The sequence below is a fragment of the Branchiostoma floridae genome, chromosome 2, assembly GCF_000003815.2.
Source record: "Branchiostoma floridae strain S238N-H82 chromosome 2, Bfl_VNyyK, whole genome shotgun sequence".
In the NCBI taxonomy this organism is placed as follows: domain Eukaryota; kingdom Metazoa; phylum Chordata; class Leptocardii; order Amphioxiformes; family Branchiostomatidae; genus Branchiostoma; species Branchiostoma floridae.
The window spans coordinates 18,019,693-18,045,850 of record NC_049980.1 but is presented as its reverse complement, the minus strand read 5'-3'; the positions used below and the strand labels follow the sequence as shown (position 1 = coordinate 18,045,850).

The following is a 26,158-nucleotide window of genomic DNA, read 5'->3' as shown; positions in this document are numbered from 1 at the left end:
AACGTATACAATGTCATTTGTATGTAGATTGGGGTGCCAAATTATCTACTTCAGAGTGGTATTAAAGAGAATAATGTGTACTCGTTTCTGGACTAAACATGGAATTTGTCAATTTCAGGCAGGGCAAAAGGTGACGGTCGGAGACTGTATGATGTGCACATGTGAAAACAACAACCTGCAGTGCACAAACTTCTGTACTACTTCAACTACAACCACGTCAACAACAACAACAGGCTATAAAACTCCAAGAAAGGTCACAACTCCAGCAGGTAAGTGTAGTTTATTCTGTATGATTTTAGGGACATTTTAGGACAAATGCACTGTTCTTGTTTGCATTACTGATCAGGGTGGATGTAAAATATTGTTTTGCTTTGCAGTAACAACCACACCAGAGGGTACATACCCTGAGACCACCAGGCCAGAGCAGACCTATCCTGAGACCACTAGGCCAGAGCAGACCTACCCTGAGACCACCAGACCAGAGAAGACTTACCCTGAGACCACTAGGCCAGAGCAGACCTATCCCGAGACCACCAGGCCAGAGCAGACCTACCCTGAGACCACAAGGCCAGAGCAGACCTACCCTGAGACCACAAGGCCAGAGCAGACCTACCCTGAGACCACAAGGCCAGAGAAGACCTACCCTGAGACCACAAGGCCAGAGAAGACCTACCCTGAGACCACTAGGCCAGAGCAGACCTACCCTGAGACCACAAGGCCAGAGAAGACCTACCCTGAGACCACAAGGCCAGAGAAGACCTACCCTGAGACCACTAGGTCAGAGCAGACCTACCCTGAGACCACAAGGCCAGAGAAGACATATCCTGAGACTACCAGGCCAGAAAAGACCTACCCTGAGACCACAAGGCCAGAGAGAACATACCCTGAGACCACCAGGCCAGAGAAGACCTACCCTGAAACCACCAGGCCAGAAAAGACCTACCCTGAGACCACCAGGCCAGAGACACCTAGGAAGGTCACAACTCCAGGTAATACTAGTATGAGAAATAGATGATACCGTGCCCTTTATTTATGAGGGTGGTTGATATTTCAATTAAGGTGCTGACTTTGACCATTTAACACTCATTTATAGTACAGTCAAACCTGCCCGAGCGACCACCTCTTCTCAGAGACCACCTGGCCATTTCGACCGCTTTTTCTCGGTCCCGATTTTTTTTCCCATTGACATAAGCATTAAGCGGCCTTTTCTCAACGACCACCTGGCCAACGCGACCGGCCCAAATTGGGACCCATAACGACCGCATCATTTTCAAAATTGAGGTTTTCATCGATTTTTTATGATTACTAACGCGATTTTGTGCCGAAATCGGCCAGTTTGCGTCGGATTTTGACTGCCATTACAATGTTATGTTTAGAATGAGGATGGCGGCGGTCAATGGGTGGGTCAATCGGGCAGTCCACTGTAATATGGGAGGAAATTTCGTTGTAAGAAAATCCGACTTTAGTTGTTACAGAAGTTTTCTTTTTTAAATCTATTTCATTATGAAGTGAACGACTGCTGAAACGTATAGAAAGCCTCATACTTTTTAAAGAAAGATCTGTGTAGTGCTTTTGTCCAACTGTACTGTTACATTCACCCGCGTGGGTAAGTACGCTATCGGGACATCGAATTCGAAAGGTGCACCGTAGATATTTCATATATGGCGATCAAGAACACAGCGACGCATGAAGGCTTGTATAGTAACTGACAGCATCAAAGTTCCCTTACTGTCTAAAGCGTTAGTGTACAAATATTGAGCTTTAAAACACTGTATCGCATAAGAAAAGCTCGATAAAAGCTTGGGGTTAAATTTACAGTTTGCATCGGGCATGTTTTAAGTCGATACTCTTCTCAGCGACCACCTGCCCAAATCGACCGGTTTTTCCCGGTCCCCCGGGTGGTCGTCTTGGGCAGGTTTGACTGTATTTTACAATTTATTACATGTAATTTACATGACTATGTTTCTGTTCTAGTGCCAACCACCCCTTGCTATGAGGAATCTGAGGTATGTGCATGGACACTATGGTTGAACTGTGATTATCCTACTCCAATGAAAAGTGGTGACACAGAGTCTATCCAGAATCTCTATGCCAGTGGGTTCAACTTCCTTCAGAAGGGAAGGAAGATCCACCGTGTGGAGTGCAGGACTGCCAATGGCCACATGGACTACAGGTCAGTAATATTCCTGAGCATAAACTTTTGAATGTTAATAAAGATATGTTAGATGTTTAAGTACAATTGAATCGTTACTAAGTCTGGGAATGTGTTAATATTTTCATAATTTTTTGAGAGACCTTGTCTACTTCTAAGTGAGACTTTTCAATATAATATTCATTAGATAGGGCCTTTCTTGTTTATAATAGAAATTAATATGTTTTCAATGTTGTGCACAAATTAAACTTCTTCAGATAAATGTTCAAAAGAAATGTAGGCTGGGAGTTGAAATGGAGATACTATGTCAGTATATGGTGATAGAGAATTCAAAGTACAGTAATCTATAGACTTAAGGTAATGTGTAATAAAGATTACAGCCAGCAAAATATGACAAAAAAATTTGAGGACAGTCCATAACATTGTTCCTGTCTATCTGTAGGAAAACTGGCCAGAATGTTAAGGCAACAGTGGATGAAGGTTGTATCTGCAAGCACAGTCCCAACAGGATGGCAGGAGCTTACTGCTATGACTACGAAGTCCGATTCCTCTGCTGTGCTGCCAATGTGCCCATCTGCACTGCTACAAGTAAGTTACAGGACGTAATGAATTCTGTTTGCCATCTCTCTATTTTGTCACTCTCTGACTTTTGTGGTAAGGGTGTGGAGATTGAAGATTGCACATATCTTTATCAGTAAATATTAATGAGACATTGCTTCCTGCCTTTTTACCTTCATGTTTTCTTCTTGGATTGAAATTATTTTGATTTTATTCTACAGCAACCACTGTGACGCCTCCCCAGACTACTGTGCCAGAGAAGACAGTACCTGAAACAACAGTTCCAGAGAAGACTATCCCAGAGACTACCCCAGTGGTACCTCCCCAGAGACCACAGAGACAACAACTGTTACTGTGACCATGAGGAAGGGAACCACTCCAGGTACATGTAGGTCATGTCCCTGACAACAGACATTAGGTTACCTGTGATTGAGAAAGTGTTATGTTCTAATTTTTTTAAAAGAGTGTAGTGTCCCTTTAGCTGCTCTGGAAGCAAAGTAACCTGTTGTGGGCAGTCAGACTGCTCTATATACTTTTTGCTTTAGAGTAGCTGCTGCTTTGATATGGATAATGATGCTATATTGAGTGACAATAGCTAAATATCACAATTACCTAATGTCTAATCACAGCAACAACCACCACAACCACATACGTTCCTCCATGTTGTCCTGGTGTTACGGACTTGTCCAAGTGCCCTGTGTGCGCTGAGGGTGAGGTGTGTGATGGAACCCGCTGCATGGACATCAGTGAATGCCCATGCAAAGATGGAGATGTCATGAAAAAGGTGAGTTAGTTGTTCTTGATGCTTTATCAAAAAAGTTTTTCCTCCTCAACTCTATACCATTCTTATCTCAAAGAAGGCAAATCTTTGTACGTTACACCCATGCTGTTCTTAATTGCAAGGATTCGATGATTTAAAATATTGCTGGGTTAGACTGCTCTCAATGCTAATAACATACTATTATGCTCTGTAAGGATTTATCTTTACTGATTACATTGTGTTATGCTTTTACCATTAGGCTTCGTCAGTGTGGAAGGAAGACAGTGGCTGCACTACATGTATGTGTCTGAATGGTGAAGTGGACTGTGTAAAGACAACATGTCCTGAACTGTCTTGCAATGAAGTAAGATCACAGTTTCTTCATCTCTGAATTTTTACATGCTCTCACTAGACCCATTCTGTTATTATAACTAGATTTGAATAAAGATATTGATTATTCAGAATGATATTTAGATGGTATATAATCACATTGAATTTGCAAAATAGAATCGGATACTAGTAACTGGTGATGCATTTTCAAATGCAGGATTTCAAATGCGTGTAGGATAGGAACATTTATAAGATCCATTTTCTTTATTCTGTGCAAAAAAGACATATGACATTATACTAAACATAATAGGGAGAAGAGGCAATCAAGGCTGAGGGCGAATGCTGTCCATCATGCAAGGCAACCACCTGTTCACCAACGGAGGTTACATGCCCAGCTGACGGAAAGTGCATACCACAGAAGTGGTGGTGCGATGGAACTCCAGACTGTAGCAAGGGTGAAGATGAGAAGGACTGCATAGGTAACTCCATTTTCTTTCAAATCAATTTTGGATACTTTAACACTCACTAGTATGTAAGAATCACTGAAGTCATCTTGTCTCTATTAAATCATATTTTCTTGCACATTTTACAGAGACAACACCACCTCCAACGACAACTATGGTCCGCACTACTCGGCCAACTGTTGTAACAACAACACCAGGTAGTACTTCATATTTTCTCCCGAGTTTGTAGCACTTTGTTTTTTCTAATTTGTACCAGTCACACATAGTTATTGGTATTGCAGAGAGTTGGGGAGATTTCATATTTTGTTTTTGTGATACTGTGTTCCCAGCTGAGCGTGCCTGTTGGTACAACAACCAGCGTTACTCCCCTGGTGACGAGAGGTCATGTGGTGTTGGTGACTGTGAGAAGTGGTACGTACAGGACATTGTTTATCTTACAAGATTATGAATGAGCCAGTTGTTACAAAGCTTGCGATATATCAATTGACATTGATTTGCATTATTACAACTAACTAATTCCTGTTCTATCATTCCTTCAGTGTGTGCTCAGAAGACTACACATGGGATTGTAACAAGGAGCTTTGCAAGAGCGGTACTGTTTCTAACTTGCTATCTACATCAGTTCTGTTGCTTTTTTATTTTTCTACTACAGCTCAATTGGTTCTTAAGGCCACACCAATTTAATTTCTTGGTTCACGGATTTTTTCATAAAAATGGAGCGAGAGGGCGAAATGAAAATAAAAATCCAAAACATAAAGAATAAAAAGTTTTCAGCTTGAAAAAAGTACAAAAACACTATTACTGTACAGTAACAGCACCTGTTCATTGAAAGTTACAAAAGTAGCGTCAGTTTTTATGTTTGTCCCATTCGTCATGAATGAAAAATATAACTGCAATAATAATACCCACATTTTAAGGAGCTTATGATATAAAGGCCAATTTGCTACACCAGAAAGTTGATGAATGGTTTCATTAATGGTGAAAATTTGCTGAGTGGTAATTTTTATTTTTATTTTTTTCCCAAAAAATAGGAGCGAGCGAATCCGTGAACCAAGAAATTAAATTGGTGTGGCCTAATCATACTATTACATCCTAAAATTTATTTCACAGGATATTGAAACTTTTGAATCCAAAATGACATTCAAAGATGCTTCTTTTTCAAGGATTATGTTTTTTATTTACCATGTACAATATCAATTCCACCCGGTACATGTATTCTTTTGAGAAGTAATCTGTAACTGCATTGAATAATCACAGTTTGAGCCTAGCTGATTTGAAACGGCGCCATTGCTAACTTCTTCTCTACTTTCTGTTCATAGCTACCTGTGTAAACCTGAATGAGGGCTTCGAGACATTTGATGGTTGTACCTACAACTACGAAGTGTGCAGCCACTTCCTGGCAAAGGACTGTGCTGAGGGAAGCTTTGAAGTTCGCGGTTAGTATTTCAAATTGTACCAGTACTCACTCAGTAGTGTATGATGGATTCAGTCTAATTGATTGCATCAGAGCATGTCACCTGCCATTCGTGCAGCTACTGAATTTGTGTATTGTTGATTGGTGTCTACAGTAAACCGCCAGTGTGAACCAAGTGGTGATAAGCAATCCTGTCGCCGTTGGCTGGAGGTGAACGTTGGCAAACATGAATTTGTCCTCCGTGGCCGCGGTGAGAGCATCATCTACTGTGGACGGGAGTACAGCCCTGCCCAGATCTCTGTCCTCAACTGGTCTATACCTGACCTGGATATCGCCTGTCTCAACGGACAGATATCTATCACTTCCAAGAAGGGCTTCAGGTGAACATTTGTCCAATTGTTTTCTCACCAGACATACTGTGTTGTTCTGATATACAATCTAGGCATGTAGTCTTAGATGATATTATAATTCTGCCCTAAATCTTTCAAATCTATTTTGCCCTCCACTCCTTGTTTGGGAAGGTACATTAGTTTGATACACAAATTAAGATATTTTGCCTCGATCTACTAGTGAAGCAAAAATGTTAAGTTCATATAACTGATATCTCATGACTTTTGTGCAGTGTTTACTGGTGCGAACCAGAGGCCCGTGTTGTTGTGGACCAGAGGCTGCGTGACAAGACTTGTGGTCTGTGTGGTGTTTACAATGAGAGAACGTCCGATGATTTGATGACCAAGACAAGAGAGATAACCACTAATGTAGAAAGGTGAGCAACAGACTTGATGTACCATGATTTTAAACCTCTCACCTTTGGACGCTTAGTAGATTCTATATTGGGGTTATCAGTTTTCCCATATTACAAAGTTATGGACGAGTTAATACTCAATGTTGTTTTTCTTGAATTGTCAGATTTGGAACCTCATGGGTGGCAAGCACAGACAGGACATGTGAACCTCCTCCAGAGAGAACTTGTCTGAGCAACCCTCTCTATGCAAGCCAGGCAGAGGCAGCTTGCAAGATCCTGATGAACCAGTAAGTCTTATATCTGTATACAAGGATCTGTTTTATTTTTGAAAAGAAGCAACATACATTGTCTATGTGTGACATGAAGAAGGAAGATCTTATGGTAGCAAATAGTTTGTTGAGTATAGAAGAAATACATTTTAACACTTTCCTTTTAACGATGGCTTTGATAAGTGTTCACTTGAGCAAAATGTATGTTGTCAATGGCTTTTGATAAAAGATAGAAAAGATGGTGCTGAAAATGATACATGTCCCTTTTCTCCCCCCAGGTACAGTGTGTTTGCACCCTGTCACAGCACTGTGACACCTGACATGTACTACCAGCAGTGCCTGGAGTCTGTGTGTGGCTGCTGCGAGGAAGGCAACACAGTTGACGAATGCTCATGTCATGTGTTTGAGTCCTATGCCCGCACATGTGGCCTCAGCGGTTGTGTCCTGAACTGGAGATCACCAGTCCGTTGCCGTAAGTAGATATCTTCAAATTATACAAAGAAATCTTGAGTATATATTAAACTTTGTCTTCTAAAAAACTTACTTTTATCATTTAATAACAAATACATTTAACCATGATGGTTATTATTAGTTTGTGACAGATTTGTAGGAATTAACAGGAGAGCATGCATCAGTCAGTTACTGTTACAATAGCGATTTGATTGCCAAGAACCATTTCTGAATGGCTGCACCACACAGATCACCTCCTTTGGGTTTTTTGTAACACTCTTCATCCATGAGAGTGAACATGTACATGACTCTGTATGTGTAATCTTGTCTTTTTGTTCCTCCTTGCAGCAATCACCTGTCCTTACCCACAGGTGTACAAGGAATGTGTGCCTGGCTGCCCGCGCACCTGTGACAACATGTATGACGATCACCTTGCATGTGACATACAGTGCACATCAGGGTGCTTCTGTCCAGACGACATGGTGCTGCGTGGAGGAATCTGTGTCAAACCAGAGCAGTGCACAGACTGTACGTCATCTCTATAATCTCTATCTATCTATTTCTTTCACATGAGAAACTATGCTCAAACAGCATTACATGCATCTACATCTAAATACTCATCCGTGCTGGAATGACACAGTACTAATACTTTGATTTAAGGAGCTATGAAATTTCTATATGCTGAAAAGCATTGTAGTCCCATCATTTTTTTTAAACATAGATTGTATGAAAATCTTGATGTGAGTCTCTGTAACTAAAATTCATCTTATTTTCAGGTTTCTGCTTTGGATTTGGTGATCCTCACTACGTCACTTTTGATGGCGTCTACTACCCATACCAGGGCAACTGCTCATACGTTGCTGCCTGTACACCTGAATTTGAGATTATTGTTGACAATGAGATTTGCCGTATGGCTCCTGACACCTCCTGTACCAAGGCTATCACTGTCAAGTATGGTGGCATTGAGATAACAATGATGGATGGAATTAGGGTGAGCATGTCATTTGAATCATAGTCTTTGTCACTCTACTTTCCTGACGATGACTGTTACAGCTACACTTCATTTCACATTTATCACGTACAGTTATGAGTCTTTACAGTGAACGTACAGTAACTGTTACTAACTGCACAACTCACTCTCACAGCTGAATGTGAATGGAGTGCCCACAACGCTTCCATATGAGCTGAAGGGAATGCGAGTGATGCCGGCTGGCTGGCAGCTCATTCTCACCATCGATGAGTTCAACCTGGAGGTGAGGTATGACGAGATGAACCACGGCTTTGTCATCATGATGCCACAGACCACATACAAGGACAGGACCAAGGGATTGTGTGGTAAGAAGCATAAGGCACTTATGTCATCTAGAAAACAAGTAGTCAGCTCATAATAGGACAGCCAACCATTAATCTAGCAAACTTGTTGTTAACACCCACTTTATTGAACTTCCAGGAGGTATACTAAGTCATGTAGTCTAGTCTCATAAATCTCAAGGTACCCTCACCAACAGAGGAAGATCACAGCTAAAGCAAGCATAAAAGTGATGGCCCATAGATGCAGCCTGCATCAGTGTCTGGAATTTTTTTGTTTTGACTGGTGGTGATCACTTCTGTCACAGGTACCTGCAACAATGATCCACGCGATGAGTTCAAGAAGAGGAATGGTGAGATTGCCACCAGTGAAGTCAAGTTTGCCTATGACTGGCGGGTCGCCCCTGCTCCAGGAGAGAAATGTTGGGAGCCACCGCAGGTGACCGTGCCCACAGCAGAACCTGGGTGTGCTGAGGACAGCGTCTGTGACATCCTGCTGACTGATGTCTTCAAGGTAACAAACAATTGGAGTGATCAAAATTATAACATAATTATGGAATAAATGCTTTGAAAGAGAATTTTTTTTCTGTTTCATAACCCATAGCAACTGTATTACTGATGTGTCACATTGACTACTGACTATTTACACTTGGTCTGCACTGAAGCTTCAACACTAACAAATATGCACACCTCTGACAGGATTGTCATCCAGTGATCCCAGTGGAGAGCTACTACCTGTCATGCAAGTTTGATGTGTGCCATGGCACTGACAAGTGCAACTCCCTGACAGCCTACGGACAGGTTTGCTCTCGCAAGGGCGTATGCATGGACTGGCGCTCAGACTCTCTCTGCCGTATGTACTGCTTATTTTGATATTTCATCTAAACTACCTGGTATCATTTCAGCACTAATCTTCAGAGTGCTTTTCTTTTCCTGCATATACATGTATGCCATGGATATATTACTCTCCAAGCAGAGGTTAAGCTTTTTTGACATATTTTTAGTCGTGTTTATTAAGCTTTGTATTTTGTATCTTGCTGTATCTGGCCTAGGCAAAATAGAAAGCCTGATAAAAAATGACCCAAAAAAATCGGAAAAAAACAATCAGAGCCTAATCTCTCCTTGGAGAGTAAGATACACATGTATAACACATGTTTGCAGAAGTTTTATTTGTTTTTGTTATGTTAGATTTCATATAGTACCAGCAAATCTAATTATTCCATTCCTTTCACAGCATCCAACTGTGTCTATCCCAAGACATACAAGATGTGTGGCCCTGCCATCCCACGTACCTGTGAGAACTATAACAACTACGACTCTATCATGGCATCATGTACCCAGCTGCCAGCAGAGGGCTGCTTCTGTCCTGATGGCACTGTCTGGAGCAACAACAACTGTGTTGCAGTCTCTGAATGCCGTAAATATTGTTTCTATTTATCTATGCATATTAGTATATTGGATATTATGCATATTTGAATAATTTTTGTGTTATGCATTTTACTGATGGAGGATAGTTAGAGTTGGTTACTATTTAGCTTTAGTTTTGACTTTATTTGCTTTTATCTAAAACCCCAATTAAGAGTAGCTTGACATTTCAGCTGTACTTCTTGTGGTCCTATAAGGAGGATGACAGTACATCTTATTCAAACAGGCTATTTCTCCTTGATATGTGGCATATATAATAACATGCATGATCCTTGCTTATCTCACAATCATGCATACTTTATCAGTGTTGACTACCTGGTAGTATTCTGTTTTGGAGTACATGTAAATTTAAACAATTGTTGTTATATTTCTTATAGCTGTCTGCACTGATGACACTGGAGCCGGACGTAAGGTAATACCAGCTATATTTACATGATGTCACGTTTTTATGTATCCCAGGTGTGATCGGTACAGATCCATCAATTAGCCTGATGCATGTATTCATGTAACACAGGTGTGAAGCCTTTGTGACATACATGTGATTTGTATCATGCATGTACAACACATCATCAAGGGACTTCTGTTTCATAAACCAATCTTTTCTCCCTTCTCTGAAGATTGGAGACAGCTGGGTGCCCCACAGCACCCCTTGCTCCACATGTGAGTGTATGGGTCCAAACAATGTCCAGTGCACACCAAAGGAATGTCCAGAAGCCACACGTCCAACATGCCCAGGAGGTCGCGAACCTACTGAAGTCAGAGATGCTGAGGGTTGTTGCTCATCATGGTCGTGTGACTGTAAGGAACATCATTTTTGTGAAGTTGAAAGTTTCAATCTTTAAAAACAGAAAAATACAGAAACACAGACTTCTGTTATCATGGTAGTACTTATCAGAAATCCTTCATGTGTCACAGTATTGACCTATCTAAGCTTGATGTTAATATTGAAGTGGATGATGATTATTTTTCCGTCCTTTTCTTAGGCTACTGCAGTGGCTTTAGCTCACGCTTCACCACCTTTGACGGTACCTGCTATGATTTCGATGGCAAGTGCACCTACGTGCTGGCAAGGTCCAGGAACTACGACTTTGAGATCACCATTGATACCAACAAGGCCATCAATGTTAACTACAGGTCACAGAGGCTTGCTGTGGGCGGTGCTGACTACCCATGTGTAAGCAAATTTAGCTATTATTTGAAAGTCCTGGATATTCGTTTAATTTCATATCTAAAGTATGTAATACAGTGTAAAAATTTGCACTATTTCTCCATGGGGTCTCACAGACACATACACTGACTCATCTACAACAGTTACTGTACAAAAGTTACCCTTGGTGTCCTTTTATCTTTTGATGAATGACTTTGATGCAATATGATTGTGCTTGCTTATCCTATAACATCACTCAATCTTGCACATTGATAACATAATTTCCCCCATCTATCTTTCAGGTGACCTCAGGAGGCAACAGAGTTGATCTGAGACAGAATCGTCTGTTGAGCTTCGACAATGAGGCCTATGCAGGCTACACTGGTGGACAGATTGTGTTTGCAGTACGTAATATTGGCCTGGAGGTGCGTGTCGACCCAGTCTGCAATACCTTCAGCATCAAGGTGCCAGCTGCAGCCTACTTTGACCAGACTGAGGGCTTGTGTGGTATGTCGTGCTACCTTTGATAATTCATACCAACAGTAGAGATAAGGATTGTTGTCACCTGTCCATCATGACTAAGTATATGTTACTCCTTATCTTAAGGTTTCAGGATCGGCTAAATTGGCATTTTGACCTTCCATTGTTTTTTCATTATTGAATTAAGAAAGAATGGATCCCTAACGAATTTTGATAGATGGGCATAAAAGAATTCTAAATCTGATTTTTTGGGGGGCCATATGGATGACGTAATCAGGTTTTATTGCCCTTGATATTATTTTTTCTATGAGAAAATACAGCATTTTGGTGCATACCACTGCAATGAAGCTATGTTTTTCATGTGCATAATGATGAGAGCTACAAACCCACGTTAGCGCCAATTGGTATTTGCTAATGATCTCTGATTATTAGAAAATTATTTTTTTTAATTAGATGAAAACAATTATTTTCTAATAACTACAGTTCATTAACAGATATCAATTGGCGCTAACGTGAGTATGTAGCTTTCATCATTGTGCACACGAAAAACATAGCTTCATTGCAGTGGTATGTACCAATGTGCTGTATTTTCTCATAGAAAAAAATATGGGCAATAAAACCTGATAACGTCATCTATATGGCCCAAAAAAATCAGATCTATAATTCTCTTATGCCCATCTATCAAAATTCGTTAGGGATCCATTCTTTCTTAATTCATTAATGAGAAAACAATGGAAGGTCAAAATGCCAATTTAGCCGATCCTGAAACCATAAGCTGTCACCAGTTCTTTCCATTAAAGATGTTTGAAATATAATCACTAATTCCCTTTTTGTTTCAGGTACATGCAACAGCAATGCAGCAGATGACTTCTCTCTGCGTAACCGCATAGTGACATCATCTGTGACCACATTCGGCAATGACTGGCAGGTGAACGTTGATGATGCGGACTGCCGCCCACCAGCTGTCCCCACCAGTCCACCTGCATGTGAGAATGAACTGACCAGGTCCTGTGAGACCATCCTGTCTGGTGGCTTCAAGAGCTGCCATGACTTTGTTAACCCTGAGTCTTACTATCAGGTGAAAACTTTTTTTCCCTTCCCATGTGATAAGATTGTATTTTTTGCATGAAATGTCAGCAGCTTGAATCTCAAATCAGATGTTCTCTACTCAATAGAATTGTATACCATTTAAAAACCTTGAAATTTTTTTCTTGTCTCTGATGTAAAGAAAGATGTTGATTTTGCAGGCTTGTATCAATGAGGTTTGTGGCAAGAGTTGGAAGACTGAGGACGGTTGGAGCAAGTGTCCATCTTGCGCCGCCATTGCAGCCTATGCTGCTGAGTGTCGCAAGTGTGGAAGCTGTGTGGACTGGAGAAGGCCAGACTTCTGCCGTACGTTGAATGTATTCTTGTTGAGCAATAAACGCTTTACATACAATGTTATGTATTATAGGTTGACTCCTGTCACACAGTAGTGAATGCAACAAATTTAGACTGACATCTAAATATCTGGCAGTTACTGAAAGTTTGAATTAAAGATATGGCACCAAACAGAAAAGTTTGATTAAAGACAAACTTGAAAGTCTTTTCAACATGCGGATGCACTATGCCTTCAGATTTCATCATTATATTTGTTTACTGCTTGTTTCCAGCATACACATGTGAGAGTGGGTTCGAGTACAGCCACTGCAGCCAGATTAACCAGGAGACCTGCGATGGTAACCTGATGCCAGCCGACCTCATCCAGGACACCTACCCAGTGGAGGGCTGCTTCTGTCCCGCTGGAATGGTTCTCCAGGGCAACACATGTGTCGTACCTGAGGAATGTCGTAAGTCTACCAGTACCATGTTTTGCCTGAAAATGAATTCCTGATCTTGAATGATCATTCGTGTTGCTGCATTATTTAATTTCTGTGCATCACTTATTTTTTCTAAATCTTTTTGCAGCTGTGTGCAAAGACAGTTCTGGAAATGGAAGGAAGGTGAGTGAATCTGATTGACCAGATATGTAACGTTCCAGCCTCAAGGCAAAAGAAAATCTAGAGTATAATCTCTTTTTTTATTGTCCTTGAAAGGATGCTACATCCAGTACTTTATATCATGAAATCTTCTGTATTCTCAGATGGGAGAAGTATGGAGGGATGATGCAGATAGCTGTAAGATGTGCCAGTGCACTGCACCAGACTGTGTGGTGTGCTCCTCCCTGCGCCGCGAGCTGCCAGCCCCCAGCTGCCCAGAAGGGACACTGGAGGAAGTACAGCTGGGCTGTATCACCAAATACGAGTGCAGGACAAGTAGGGATGCTCGAAGGAGCAATTCAAACTTACAGTCTTTAGTTCTACCTTTATTATGAATGTCCACAAACTTATATGTTTTGCATTTCTGGAATGTTAGATCAGAAAATAAAAATCTTACATATTTACTACTTCTTCATTTCTGCTTCTAGGGCAGTGTGGCCCATGCTCAGAGCCACAGTCCATTGAATGCCAGCCGTTTGAGGATGTTCAATCAACACCTATCGATGAATGCTGTAACCATCTTGAGTGTGGTGAGTAAGGTCTAGTAGTTAATTTGTTTGCATTCATCTACTTATCAGTTCTCTAAAAGAAGTGTTGCCTACAAGGATTGTTGTTGGTGCATTTGGTAGTATTCTCTGAGAAAAACTGTTGATGTCAAATGTATCACCACCTTTATGTTTGTTTACAGTATGCAACCCTGCAAATTGTCCATCTGTGTCCATCCCATTCTGTGACACATGTGAGAAACTGGTGACCATCAATGAGGGAAGCTGTTGTCCAGTTAAACAATGTGGTAGGTTTGCAAGAAAGCATAATTGGTTCGAAACGATGTAAAATTGTGTACTGTAGTAGATCCTCTGCTTAATTTTTTAGTGTCAATAGCATGGTCTTGCAGACAAAATTTGGACATGCTATGATAGTACTGTTGTGATTTTCCTTACTAAACATGTTTCTGGCTTGATTTTACAGTGTGTGACACAGAGGAATGCCCACCAACTGCTGAGCCTATGTGTGCTCGTGGAGAAGTGGCCATCAAGACAGAGGGCAAATGTTCTTCAAGCTGGTCTTGTGGTAAGAACAAAGTTGTAAGATAACTTTAGGCAATATAATCATTAAGACCAGTACATATATTATAAGATTATTCAGCTCAAAGTTCAACATTTATTCATCATTTAAGGGTGATATGTGTCTGACCTATCTACTGATGAATTGTACAGTTTGCAGGAGGGAGACCTGTGCCACCAGTGTTCCAGTCTGTGGATATGGAGAGGAAACTGAGTGTGTTGATCCTGATGCATGTTGCCCAGAATACCGCTGTGGTGAGAAATGCTATTTCATTAACATCTATCCTTTTTTGGTCTTGATGTAATGTGTTATAAAAAAGTAAATATATGTATTGTGAACATTTGTGACATTGTCAGAGGCCAATAACAGTTAAGCTATTACTTTTATACAGCTGTTAACCATTGTTTTTGCCTAAGAATAGACTATAGTCTATTAGACCTATCTTGTATGCATTCTGAAGCAACCTAAATCTATATCATATGCATTTTTCATAAATGTTTTGCTTGTTCCACAGTGTGTCGCCCAGAAAATTGCCCATCTCTGACATGTGCTGAAGGATACAAGCAAGTGAAGGATAGCTGCTGCTCATCATGTGGTAAGCTCTTGAGCTTCTTAATTGGGATGTTGCTATTCAAGAGTGTTTCAAACATACATATCATGTATCAATTTCTTTGTTAGGCAATTGCCAACATGTACAAGGTATCAAAAAGTTGCTGTATTACTGCAGGAGGGGGAGTAAAATCTTTACAAAAGAAAATAATGCAACATATTGAGAATCAGTGTGTGATCACTGCCCCTCTTTCCCCAAACACCCTTATTTAGAATGTGATGAGAGTCAGTGCACCGTCCCCGAGCCCGTGTCCTGTGACTTCTCCAAGGGCTACACGCTACAGAAGACAGGCAGGAAGCTGCGTGCTCCGGGAGCCGCGGACTGCTGCCCTGAACATGAGGAACAGATCTGTGGTACGTACAAGAGGACACTTCCTTTATATTGATATATGATAGAAGAACTTTATTGCACAACGATCGTACACGGTATAATGTATGGCAAAAAAAAGAAGAAGAAACAAACTTATCATCCTAATTACTAAAACAAGTATCAAACTTAGTACATATGCAGATTATGAATATAGAATGAAATTGGCATCCTAATTTCTAGAACAATAAGATATATGATTACAATGTACATACAGTTCTATACATAAGAGAAATCACTGTAAACAGATCACATACAGCAAAGAATTGCATACACTTATACAGATTACACACATTAAATGCACAATGAATACATCACACATACATTGTATCGTGTGATGCGATTTCTGTTCTTAGATTAAGACATTTATATACCGCAACTGAGACATAAAGCCAGATAGTTCTTTTTAAGCCTTGCTTACTTGTCTAAGACTACATAGCCTTATATGGAGATCAAAGTTCTACAGATGTGTCGTCTTGTCCAATGTAATTTCTTGGTTTAAACACTTCCAATATTTCATTTCCCGTGAAGTGTGTGAGCCATCCACATGCAGCCCTGTTGAGCGGCCTACTTGCACTGGATACCAGATGTGTGTGCAGACCAACGCTGGGGAATGTTGCCCAGAGTACAGCTGTGGTAAGAGCCTCAGGTCTTTATGACATAGGGAAGAGATGCTATTGTTGGCTTCTACTTAAGAAGTATTCTACGTAAAGGGTAACCTTAAAGGCATACTACGCAGTTTTTTGCGCTCAAATTTGAAATATTCTAGAATTAAGAAATATCAGATTTACTACTACTTTTTGTCACTTTTTGACACTTTTGTGTCATTATTTCACGTTTGCAACGTAAAGGATTAGCCTACAAACATTCCGCTCTAGGCACCCTGTAACCTTGTGTCCCCCCAAGTTAGACCCTCCAGGTCTTGCTTGCCACCGGTAGGTCCCCCCGGTGGGGTAATGAGTTAGCACATGCATGGCAGACTGCAGATAAAGAACACAATGGAGATCTTCTTTGGAAACACCTATATCTAATCATTCTAAAATAGCATATAATCATGAACTTATTAGTCTATTTTGTAGGATATCAACAAGCTAAGGTCATATTCCCTTCAAAACTGCAAGAAACCTTGTACAGAAAGCTAGTCTACTGTACTCAGAGGAACTGTCAACTGGCCCCCCACTGGGAAGCCAGGCTGATAAGCAAGAAACAACAACACACAGAGGCAGTAACCAGCCTGTGCCCATCTGTTTCTTGGAAGATCACAATTTTTATACATCATAATGTGGTGCATTGATGTCGCAGCATCTCTCCATGAATATTGGTATGCAATGCTATAGGGTTGATTGAGCTAACAATGTAAAGAAAAAGTAGGAAAAGCTACTTTTTGTTTTGTTCAAAAATCCCGTAGTATGCCTTTAAAAAAGTTCCCTGTGCTTGGTTTAAAACATGGTATAATGAACAACATTTTATAGGCACTCAACAATTCGAACACTACTCCCAGAGCACGTTAGACCTTCACATTGCAAAACCCATGACTGTCATTGGAATCATAACCCCTTTATGAACTTCAGTCAAATTGTAGCTTTGGTTTCTAGTTATGAATTGCATGCTTAAAGTAATATGTATACCTCTGTCCTTGCAACAGTGTGTGACAAGAACAAGTGCCCCGACCAGCGAGAATGCCGATCATACGAAACTCGCGTGGAAGTTGGCTTCTTTGATCCTGATACGTGCTGCTGCCCCAAGTTCGAGTGCAGAACATGTGTGTACCGGACCTTATTACTGACTTTCTAATCTGTTCTTAAGAGTGTAATGATTGTACAATCATATCTACCTGTTGTGCATCTGAAAATGAAATGTTAGTAATGTATTTGTTTCCCATTCTCTTGCAGCTGGCTGTGTTGACTCTGAGGACAACAGGCTTCCTGTGAGTAGCTAAGTGATCAATTGGTTTTAGCTTGTAAATGTATCTCTGTTTCAGAATAAGTCTACTTGTCAGTGTCACTGAACACTCCTTTCAAAGAAACAACAAGTGCTGTAGAGTCATAATGGTTGACTTCTACATAACATTCACATCTGATGACTGTATGTAGCAGCAAAGCAACAGAAATGGGCATGTTGGTGATATTATCAATTGTGAAACTTGTCCCCTCTTAATGCATTAATTTCCATTCTATTTCAATGATATCCATAGGTTGGACACATGTACACCCCATCCGATGCACCTTGCTCCATCTGTGAATGCATGTCAGATGGAAACATCCGGTGCCGTCCAAAGAACTGCCCTGTTGCGGAGGTCCCAGCATGCCCTGCAGGACAAGAGGCAGTGTCTATCCCCAGTGCCGATGGTTGCTGCAAGGAATGGATCTGTGATGGTGAGAAAGCCACAGAACTAACTTTTAGGAGAACTGTTCAGAGCTGTAACAGATTGCAATTCATATCATCCCTTGTTAAGATAATGTTATTCCCTGCCTCAGTGTTTATCAAATGTGTCAAGAAGATTTCTTCAGGTGTTTGAATTTGGTAAGAATTTAGCAACAGTGAAGTCTTTTCATAGAATCATGGATCTGCCCTTGATCAAATTGTATGTAAGCGTTTGAATGTAATTGTAGGATATGATACAAATTTAATTGTTTTACACCTGATTCTATACAACAGACAAGGTGTGTCATGTTGCTGTTGTGGAGCCTGCCTTCTTGGAGGTTGGAAACTGCCGCAGCATGATGGCCGTGAATGTGACTAAGTGTGAGGGCAAGTGCACATCCCAGTCACTCTACTCAGCTGCGGCCAACAACTATGAGAAGCAGTGCTCTTGCTGCTCTGCTGTTCAGGTACACACATCTGCTTCTGAAACCATACAATGTGTAAACTATAACAAATAGCATGGAAATGTTGGTATTTTCATGACTACTTCATGTACATGTACAATACGTGCTATTACTAGACACTTTTCACAGATGTTTTGAAATCTCATTTGTCTCTACAATGTATATGTCAATTGTTGGTCAAATTTGATCTTTTTGTTTGAGACAAGTGTAGGGTAAACATCTTTAACCCTGTGTGTTACTCATAGAGTTCTGTTCTTGTCCATACAGACAACTCGCCGTGCTGTAGAGATGGTTTGCAGTGATGGCAGTAACAAGACCCACTACATGGACATCGTGATCAACTGTGGTTGTAACGCCTCCCAGTGTGAGCCTTCTTCAGCCGAGCCCGGCATGTAACCTCCAACAGCACCCAACATACACAATGATGAATGACGACCAGGAACGATTACGAATTTAACCAATGTACAACTTCATTCTTTCGAGCGTTTGTTAATACCACCAAGCAAGGCGTCATGATTAAAGGATGATGTTGTAATTTAGTATAGATTCCCACCAACTGTAGATATAAGTAAGACATGTTAGCTAGAGATGAATCAGTGTGACAGCATCATAGATGATGCTTCTGGACCGATCATGTGATGTGCCTTAAAACATCGTTTGATTTCATGAGACGGATGTGATGTTGGTGAGGAATTAAAGAAAAGCAAACCCCACCTTATTGTCTGATGTCTTATTTTCAGAGTTTGTTTTGTTTGTTCCTTTTATAAGTCATTTAAAGCCTCATTTGCACTTCATTGAGGTCATGGGGGAGGGGACATGGGTCAATTGCTTGCAAGTCGACGTCATTCTTAGGTCACTGAGAGCAGTTGACATAAATTGCAAGGCTGTGATAGATGATGACATGACCTTTGAAAGTGTTAATATCTTTCAGTTTTAGTGCAAACATTGCCTCCTTAATCATATGCCCCCTTAACGACTATAGTGATCGTCAGGTAGATACTTTGACATTTTGTTCAGAGCGCTACGGCTACAGCAAGTAAATTTCACAAATGACGTGCTGATTTTTTTTACATGGTTCCAACAGTTTGGCGAAGGTTGGTACACATATCTCTGGAGGGAAAGGTCGTACTTTTAAGTTCTATTGAATTTTGTTTTGAGAGTCTCGTAGCCTGTAGCTCTTGGCAGATCTCTGATACCGTATGTGAAACCGCTAATACGGGAAGACTTTTTTTCTGACACAGTTTAACATTTCCAGTCTTTTATTGCAGTATTCTAGAGATACAGGAAGCTATCAGACTAGTGTGACTTCGACAACGACCTAACTAGATTCACTTTTACAACAATACTCACACGATCTCACAAGTGTCACCTCTACTACGCTCAGTAGTAGTTTTGCTTAAGAAACTGCTTAATCTCGCTGCAGGTTGTCAAACTAAATATGTTTGTGGTTTTGATATTCCCCCATCATGGATCCGATCCAGCCGCAGGATCATAAACCCAGAGAAAATACTTAAGTTCTCGAATTCACAGCTTGATTCGAATTCCTGTGAGGTCTTTTGCGTATTGCCAATTTAGAAAATTGGATTAAGATCACAATTATTGGCATCTCGTCATTTGACACTTAGGCCACACCAATTTAATTTCTTGGTTCACGGATTTTTTCATTAAAAATATGGAGCGAGAGGGCGAAATAAAAATAAAAATTGTAAAATGGTTGGGGTAAAGGTAAGGGCTAATCCAAAACATAAAGAATAAAAAGTTTTCAGCTTGAAAAAGTACAAAAACACTATTACTGTACAGTAACAGCACCTGTTCATTGAAAATTACGAAAGTAGTGTCAGTTTTTATGTTTGTCCCATTCGTCATGAATGAAAAATATAACTGCAATAATAATACCCACATTTTAAGGAGCTTATGATATAAAGGCCAATTTGCTACACCAGAAAGTTGATGAATGGTTTCATTAATGGTGAAAATTTGCTGAGTGGTAATTTTATTTTTATTTTTTTCCCAAAAAATAGGAGCGAGCGAATCCGTGAACCAAGAAATTAAATTGGTGTGGCCTTACAAATTTTAAAGATATGATGAACGTAAACTGTGTACAAATTACTTGTATATATTAGCAATAACAATCCTGTCGAGAGCTGTCGTATCTGTCAACCTCATCACCAGTACCCTGCCATCCCGCGAAAAGCAGAAGCAAAGCAAGTAAACCCAACGCGCCTAAGCCCAGAAAGTATTCCCTATCGAGTGCCTGTAGATTGCTGGGGCCTCTTATGAAGAGCACAGGGTCTCCGATCATGTATCCTCCAGCAGCCTGCTCCAGCCGTGTCCTACTGTTCATCACTACCTGTTTCAGGAGACTGCCTGGTAACAACCGTGCGCTACAGCTGAATGTTGCGTAGTAGCCGATCACTGTTGTTCCTCTTTCTGTTCCGTATGGGAAGTATGGAGAGGGATGAACAATGGCTAGGCTTACGTTTCCTCGCATCAGCTTTAATAGCCTAGAAGGCAAAGAGGCAAAAGTTGACATCTAGGTACTAGGCGGGCAACTGTTTCTGAATCATAAGGTCAACGGAAGGCACATGTAAGTTGAAACTTTCTAAAAAAAACTATATTCTAATTTCTCCTTACAAATGACAGTCAACATTATATAGGTGCAATCAGTATCTAGCATATCTTATAATTCACCTTTATCTATACTAGAAGGAAACATTCTAAAAGAAGTTAACAAGGCAAGTTTTATTCCATTGTAATTTTGTTCTATCAGTGTTACAACATTTTACCTGTAGTCACTTGCAACTCCTCGCAATGCGGTCTCTGTCACTTCTGTCAGTAGGTTAGCTACTAGTCGATTTTTGTGCCTTGTTATCTGTGGGGAAATATGCATACCTACTTAGATATAAGTGATCCTACCTAACTAGTTATAAGTTCATACCGCTTCGTAGTGCAGCGTACAATTGTATACATTCAAAAAATCAAATGACTTGTTCATAGCTTCGCAGTGAATATTATAATTCCGGTGCAGACAGTGTGTATCTGTTGGTGAACATCATAGATCGAGAAGCCGTAGATGCTCCTGATTATATTTGGTAGGTAGTTAGGACTCGGAGAAAGGATGGTCAAATTTAGTGATGGGCGCCATAGTGGATTTCTAAGGTACAGCAATTATGAAATATTGAAAACGATTTTTTTTTAATTTTAATAACACTCAGAAAGGTGTTTACGGATCGACATGATTTTGGGTAGATAGCACAAAACATACTAATTTTCATATCGACATTTAACTTACATGAATAATAAAGAAAGTAATTTACTATTACCTGTAAACTTACTTTTTGTCTCTGGATGTCCACTTCAAAGACTACAGTGTTCTTCTCCCGCCCGTAAGTCAGTTCCGTACCAAGACCCGATGTTTGCAGTATACCTGTAGACGTGATAAGGTGTGACATATTTCAGAAATATCGGAGGATATGACTGAAAGATGGTATCAAAGAACTGAGAGAAAGAACTGTTCGGGTGACCTCGCGTGAATCAGTACCCACAAGGCGCTGTTATGAATACCATAAGTTGGAACTCATAGCTACTGCCCGCATCAGCAATCTGCAGTGGACAGACAGGGTTGTCATAGATCTGGCTTTATGTATCTCTACCTTTGTCATTAGGAGTGAGGAATGATGAGCGATAGCACATTATAGCGGGCATCCATCACAATGATTACACTCAGGTAAAGACTTAAAGATCTGTCCATTTGCTGGCGTGTAATTGACTACTTTATCAAGTACAGCAGGAGGAAGAGAGGTTCCCATACGTTTGTTCACACGGCGCGACTGTAGGACAAGCATATCGAACTCCAGCTGCCAAATCTATCAATTATTTACTATCAGTACAGGGATATGTGCAAATATCCATTAGCAAGATAAAAATGCTCTCAACGAAATAGCGATATTCTGTCCTTTACTCCCGTAGAAGTAAATGCCAGCTCAGTGTCCTTCTTGGATCATCAGTTTTCAGAAGCGGCCCTATCCCATCACATAAAGGCCGTGTCACACAGGGCGGCTTGAACATCGTACGGTTGTAAAATCAAATACGCAGAAGAGGATTGCAGGCATGGAGTATTTCACACATACTGCCATATGAAATAAGTTATTGACAAACTCACAAACATAAATCAAGGTGGTAATTAGCAAAATTGATGATCTACGCCACCTGAATTAGTTATACGTATATGTTATCCTTTGACAGAATTCAAATGTAATTTCATCATCAGTTACGCAAATGGATTCCACATTTACATAATCTGTACATGTGGTATGTATTGCTAACTAATTTACACATGATGGCTGTTTCTTCGTATCCGAAGATCAATGGTAGGCAGACAGGTTGATTAGACGACCTACACATACCTTGTATGAAATTCACATAATTTTCCACTACGGAACCAAGACATTTTCGTATCAATTATGCAGATCATGTCCTTATTTGCATGATTGCATGTCCCGTCTGTCCTGAATCTAATATGTTACATGTGTTGAAGTCCTATTTTGTAAAACACCTAAATCATATAATTTACTTCTACATTATGCAAATTAAACCATGATTGGCATGACTCTTGCATGGAATTCATTTTCATCCGGTACATGCAACGATTCTAAATCCATTGGGAGTCATCTTATCAGTATCAAGATGACGAATTGATAAAATGAATCTTCTTTTAAAAATACGAGTCATCACAATGCAGATTTCACTGAAGAGCCAGCGGCTATAGCATGTCCCCTAAATACTTTCTTTCAAGTCTTAAGAGATTCTCAAGTATAAACGAATCAATCAAACAGTGCATTTCAGTGCCTCAGGAAATAGACGCTCTCACAAGAAAGACGGATGGCATGGAATGCAGAGTACTTAAAGACACTGTGATGACTGAGTTAGCGGTTGTCGCTAAGAAATCGATATTTTGGTTGAAGGTCCAACAAAATTGTCCTGGACTGTTTCAGGTTTGGAAACCATCTTAGAAGCTCCCGAAGTACATAACCGAGTAGTGATTTAGCTGTCAGGGCATTTCAGACATTTTGATATGTGCTTCTCTATGCTCTCATCAGTCTAGGGATTGTCGCATCAATTTCTTACACACTGTAAATATTATAGCAGTTTAATACAGGCTGTATTGTGCTTATTCTGGAAGCATATGGGCGCATTTATATATACTATGATCCTCGTTAATAGAGTCCGATTTTGTATCGATTTTCCCCTTGATGCTATTTCTCTTGGTGGTCGTGGTTTTTACTTTCTAGATTATCCGGGGAATGGACATACAAGTAAAACGCCAGATAGATATTGGCCTAAAATGCAATAACGTAGGCAAGAGATTAATGTGAAATTCTATGCCATTGACTTTAGTAAATTGCAATGGTGACATTTTAGCAAGATTTCAGTATCGAAATAAAGCAATCCTGTTGGTAGATTTATTTTTAGATTTGTGGTGTACACATATGTACATGTGTCTGACATTCAACATCCACAATCTTAACACTTACCAACATTTCTATGTTACACCTCTTCTATCAAATATGAAATGACATTGATGCCAGGTTTGTTCTTGAAGAAAGTCTCGGCGAGTACATGGTTAATGTCAGAACAAACGGTGTAAGGATGGCACACTTGTTTCCATCTTATTTCCAAGTAGCTTTTTTTACCCTGACATGTCTTCTAATCTCCTAATTAATGATAGGTTATTGGAGGCTCTCAGTCTGAAAGCAAAGCAATAAAAACACTGACACCTTGTAATTGAAGTACAACACGGGCTCTTATGTAACATGCCTCTTACCGGGTCGTTTGATTCCGTCCTCCACACAAATCTTCCTCCTTTGATGAGTTCCTTTGGCTTGACTTGTCAGAGAGAGCGCAAAGCACATCATTCCTGCCGTTCTCCAACACCACTTCCACGTTTTCCAGCGCCAATTCCACATTGTCGTAAATATCACAACCTCACAGTGATTCCCCACTGTTAACTCTTGTCTGCGTCTTGGAGGAAGGGGCCCTCCATGATGGCGTATCTTTTGTCCATCAATCATGTAACGTTCCAATGATTTACATACTAGTACACGTCGGGCGCTCTGGAATCTGGCGGCCAAGATTCACCATGTGGTGTTACAAATGAAATCTTCTGAATCATGACTATATCTCGACAGGCAAGTACCATATGGGTTAATCATCATTATCAGGCTCATAGCACTTTGATGATCCCTTAGAGGTGAATACAGCGTTTCTGTGATGAGTACTCGGTATAGCCAGTGCTGCGACATGGCACTGTATTGATACTCGGTATTTTCTGCTGAATAATAATAATACAAAAACTGTATTGATTTATCGGCGTCACTGGCGTAATGGTAGTGTGTTTATCCACGGTCGAAAGTTGCGTGGTAGTCGATGACTGTTGTTCCTCTATCTGTTCCGTTTGGGAAATGTGGAGAGGGATGAAGAATGTTTAGGCGCAGGTTTTCTTGTATCGGCCTTTGATCATGTAACGAATGTCGTATAGTTTTATTCTTTGTGACATGAAATTATGCTTAGATTTATCGAAAAATATTAATCCATCACCCGAATAATTTTGCTTTGCAATCTGTCTAACAAACAAATGTCTAACCTATCGTTCTCAAATGCAACGAAAGATTCGTGCAGCTCCGTTACCTACCTAACCCTAACCCTAACCCTAACCCTAACGCTAACCCTAACCCTAACCCTAACCCTAACCCTAACCCTAACCATAACCATAACCCTAACCCTAACCCTAACCCTAACCCTAACCCTAACCCTAACCCTAACCCTAACCCTAACCCTAACCTTACCCTACTACGTCATCTACCTAACCCTAACCCTAACTCTAACCCTAACCATAACCTAACCTAACCCTAACCCCTAACCCCTAACCCCTAACCCTACTCCGTCACCTACCTAGCCCTAGCCCTAGCCCTAGCCCTAGCCCTAGCCCTAGCCCTAGCCCTAGCCCTAGCCCTAGCCCTAGCCCTAGCCCTAGCCCTAGCCCTAGCCCTAGCCCTAGCCCTAGCCCTAGCCCTATTCCTAGCCCTAGCCCTAGCCCTAGCCCTAGCCCTAGCCCTAGCCCTAGCCCTAGCCCTAGCCCAAGCTCTAGCCCTAGCCCTAGCCCAAGCTCTAGCCCTAGCCCTAGCCCTAGCCCTAGCCCTAGCCCTAGCCCAAGCTCTAGCCCTAGCCCTAGCCCTAGCTCCTAGCCCTAGCCCTAGCCCTAGCCCTAGCCCTAGCCCTAGCCCTAGCCCTAACTTTCTGATAGTGCATTGATGACTTTATTGATTAAAGGATGAACATACTGATGTTTGCCGTTTATGTACCGATAGGAGCATTACATATGATGAGGCAATAACTGCACTTAAGTTAGCAGACGGGTACAGTCCCATAGAGATCTGACATTAATATCAAATGTCTGACATTAATATCAAATGTCAGGTTAGAGGCGGGGTCAACTAGGACATTTCGTCTACTAGCTGTATGGGTAAAAGACAACTACAAGGCATCTTGATCTGTGACAACATGCACAAAGTCATCGCATAGACCCCGTTATCTTGCGGATCGTGACATCCGTCGTATTCCCCAACTGTTGAGTTTAACGCTGTCGCGCACCAAACATTTTTGAACTAGCCTGTTCTTAACCTATCATCCTTCTGATTTTTTTAAGTGCAGCTTGCAACTTGGATCAACAGAATATCTAAGACTCTTTCCTTCCAAGGGAAAATATCTGT

At 40.8% G+C, this 26,158-nt stretch overlaps 2 protein-coding genes across 2 annotated transcripts; one reads left to right on the top strand and one right to left on the bottom strand.

The window, feature by feature from the left end:
• The first annotated feature begins 962 nt into the window (after positions 1–962).
• Positions 963–19,102, top strand: LOC118404457 (von Willebrand factor-like). Its single transcript, XM_035803536.1, has 42 exons — positions 963–989; positions 1,975–2,173; positions 2,595–2,740; positions 2,932–3,092; positions 3,340–3,494; positions 3,730–3,834; positions 4,111–4,279; positions 4,393–4,461; positions 4,594–4,675; positions 4,804–4,856; positions 5,584–5,700; positions 5,833–6,058; positions 6,301–6,444; positions 6,588–6,710; positions 6,971–7,164; positions 7,491–7,670; positions 7,919–8,133; positions 8,288–8,477; positions 8,759–8,964; positions 9,150–9,303; positions 9,685–9,867; positions 10,253–10,287; positions 10,493–10,673; positions 10,859–11,049; positions 11,325–11,529; positions 12,342–12,580; positions 12,750–12,894; positions 13,155–13,331; positions 13,450–13,484; positions 13,625–13,796; positions 13,949–14,050; positions 14,209–14,313; positions 14,490–14,591; positions 14,738–14,839; positions 15,100–15,180; positions 15,408–15,548; positions 16,093–16,197; positions 17,207–17,323; positions 17,454–17,488; positions 17,756–17,936; positions 18,220–18,392; positions 18,657–19,102. The coding sequence occupies exons 4-42, from the start codon at positions 3,071–3,073 to the stop codon at positions 18,783–18,785; spliced, it is 5,340 nt and encodes a 1,779-aa protein (XP_035659429.1). The 5' UTR covers positions 963–989; positions 1,975–2,173; positions 2,595–2,740; positions 2,932–3,070; the 3' UTR covers positions 18,786–19,102.
• Positions 19,103–20,404: 1,302 nt separating this feature from the next.
• On the bottom strand, positions 20,405–24,580 carry LOC118410264. Its single transcript, XM_035811823.1, has 4 exons — positions 24,214–24,580; positions 21,725–21,816; positions 21,176–21,261; positions 20,405–20,893 (listed from the first exon to the last, which is right to left on the bottom strand). Exons 1-4 carry the CDS (start codon positions 24,458–24,460, stop codon positions 20,509–20,511), a joined length of 810 nt encoding a protein of 269 aa, XP_035667716.1. The 5' UTR covers positions 24,461–24,580; the 3' UTR covers positions 20,405–20,508.
• Between the last annotated feature and the right edge of the window lie 1,578 nt (positions 24,581–26,158).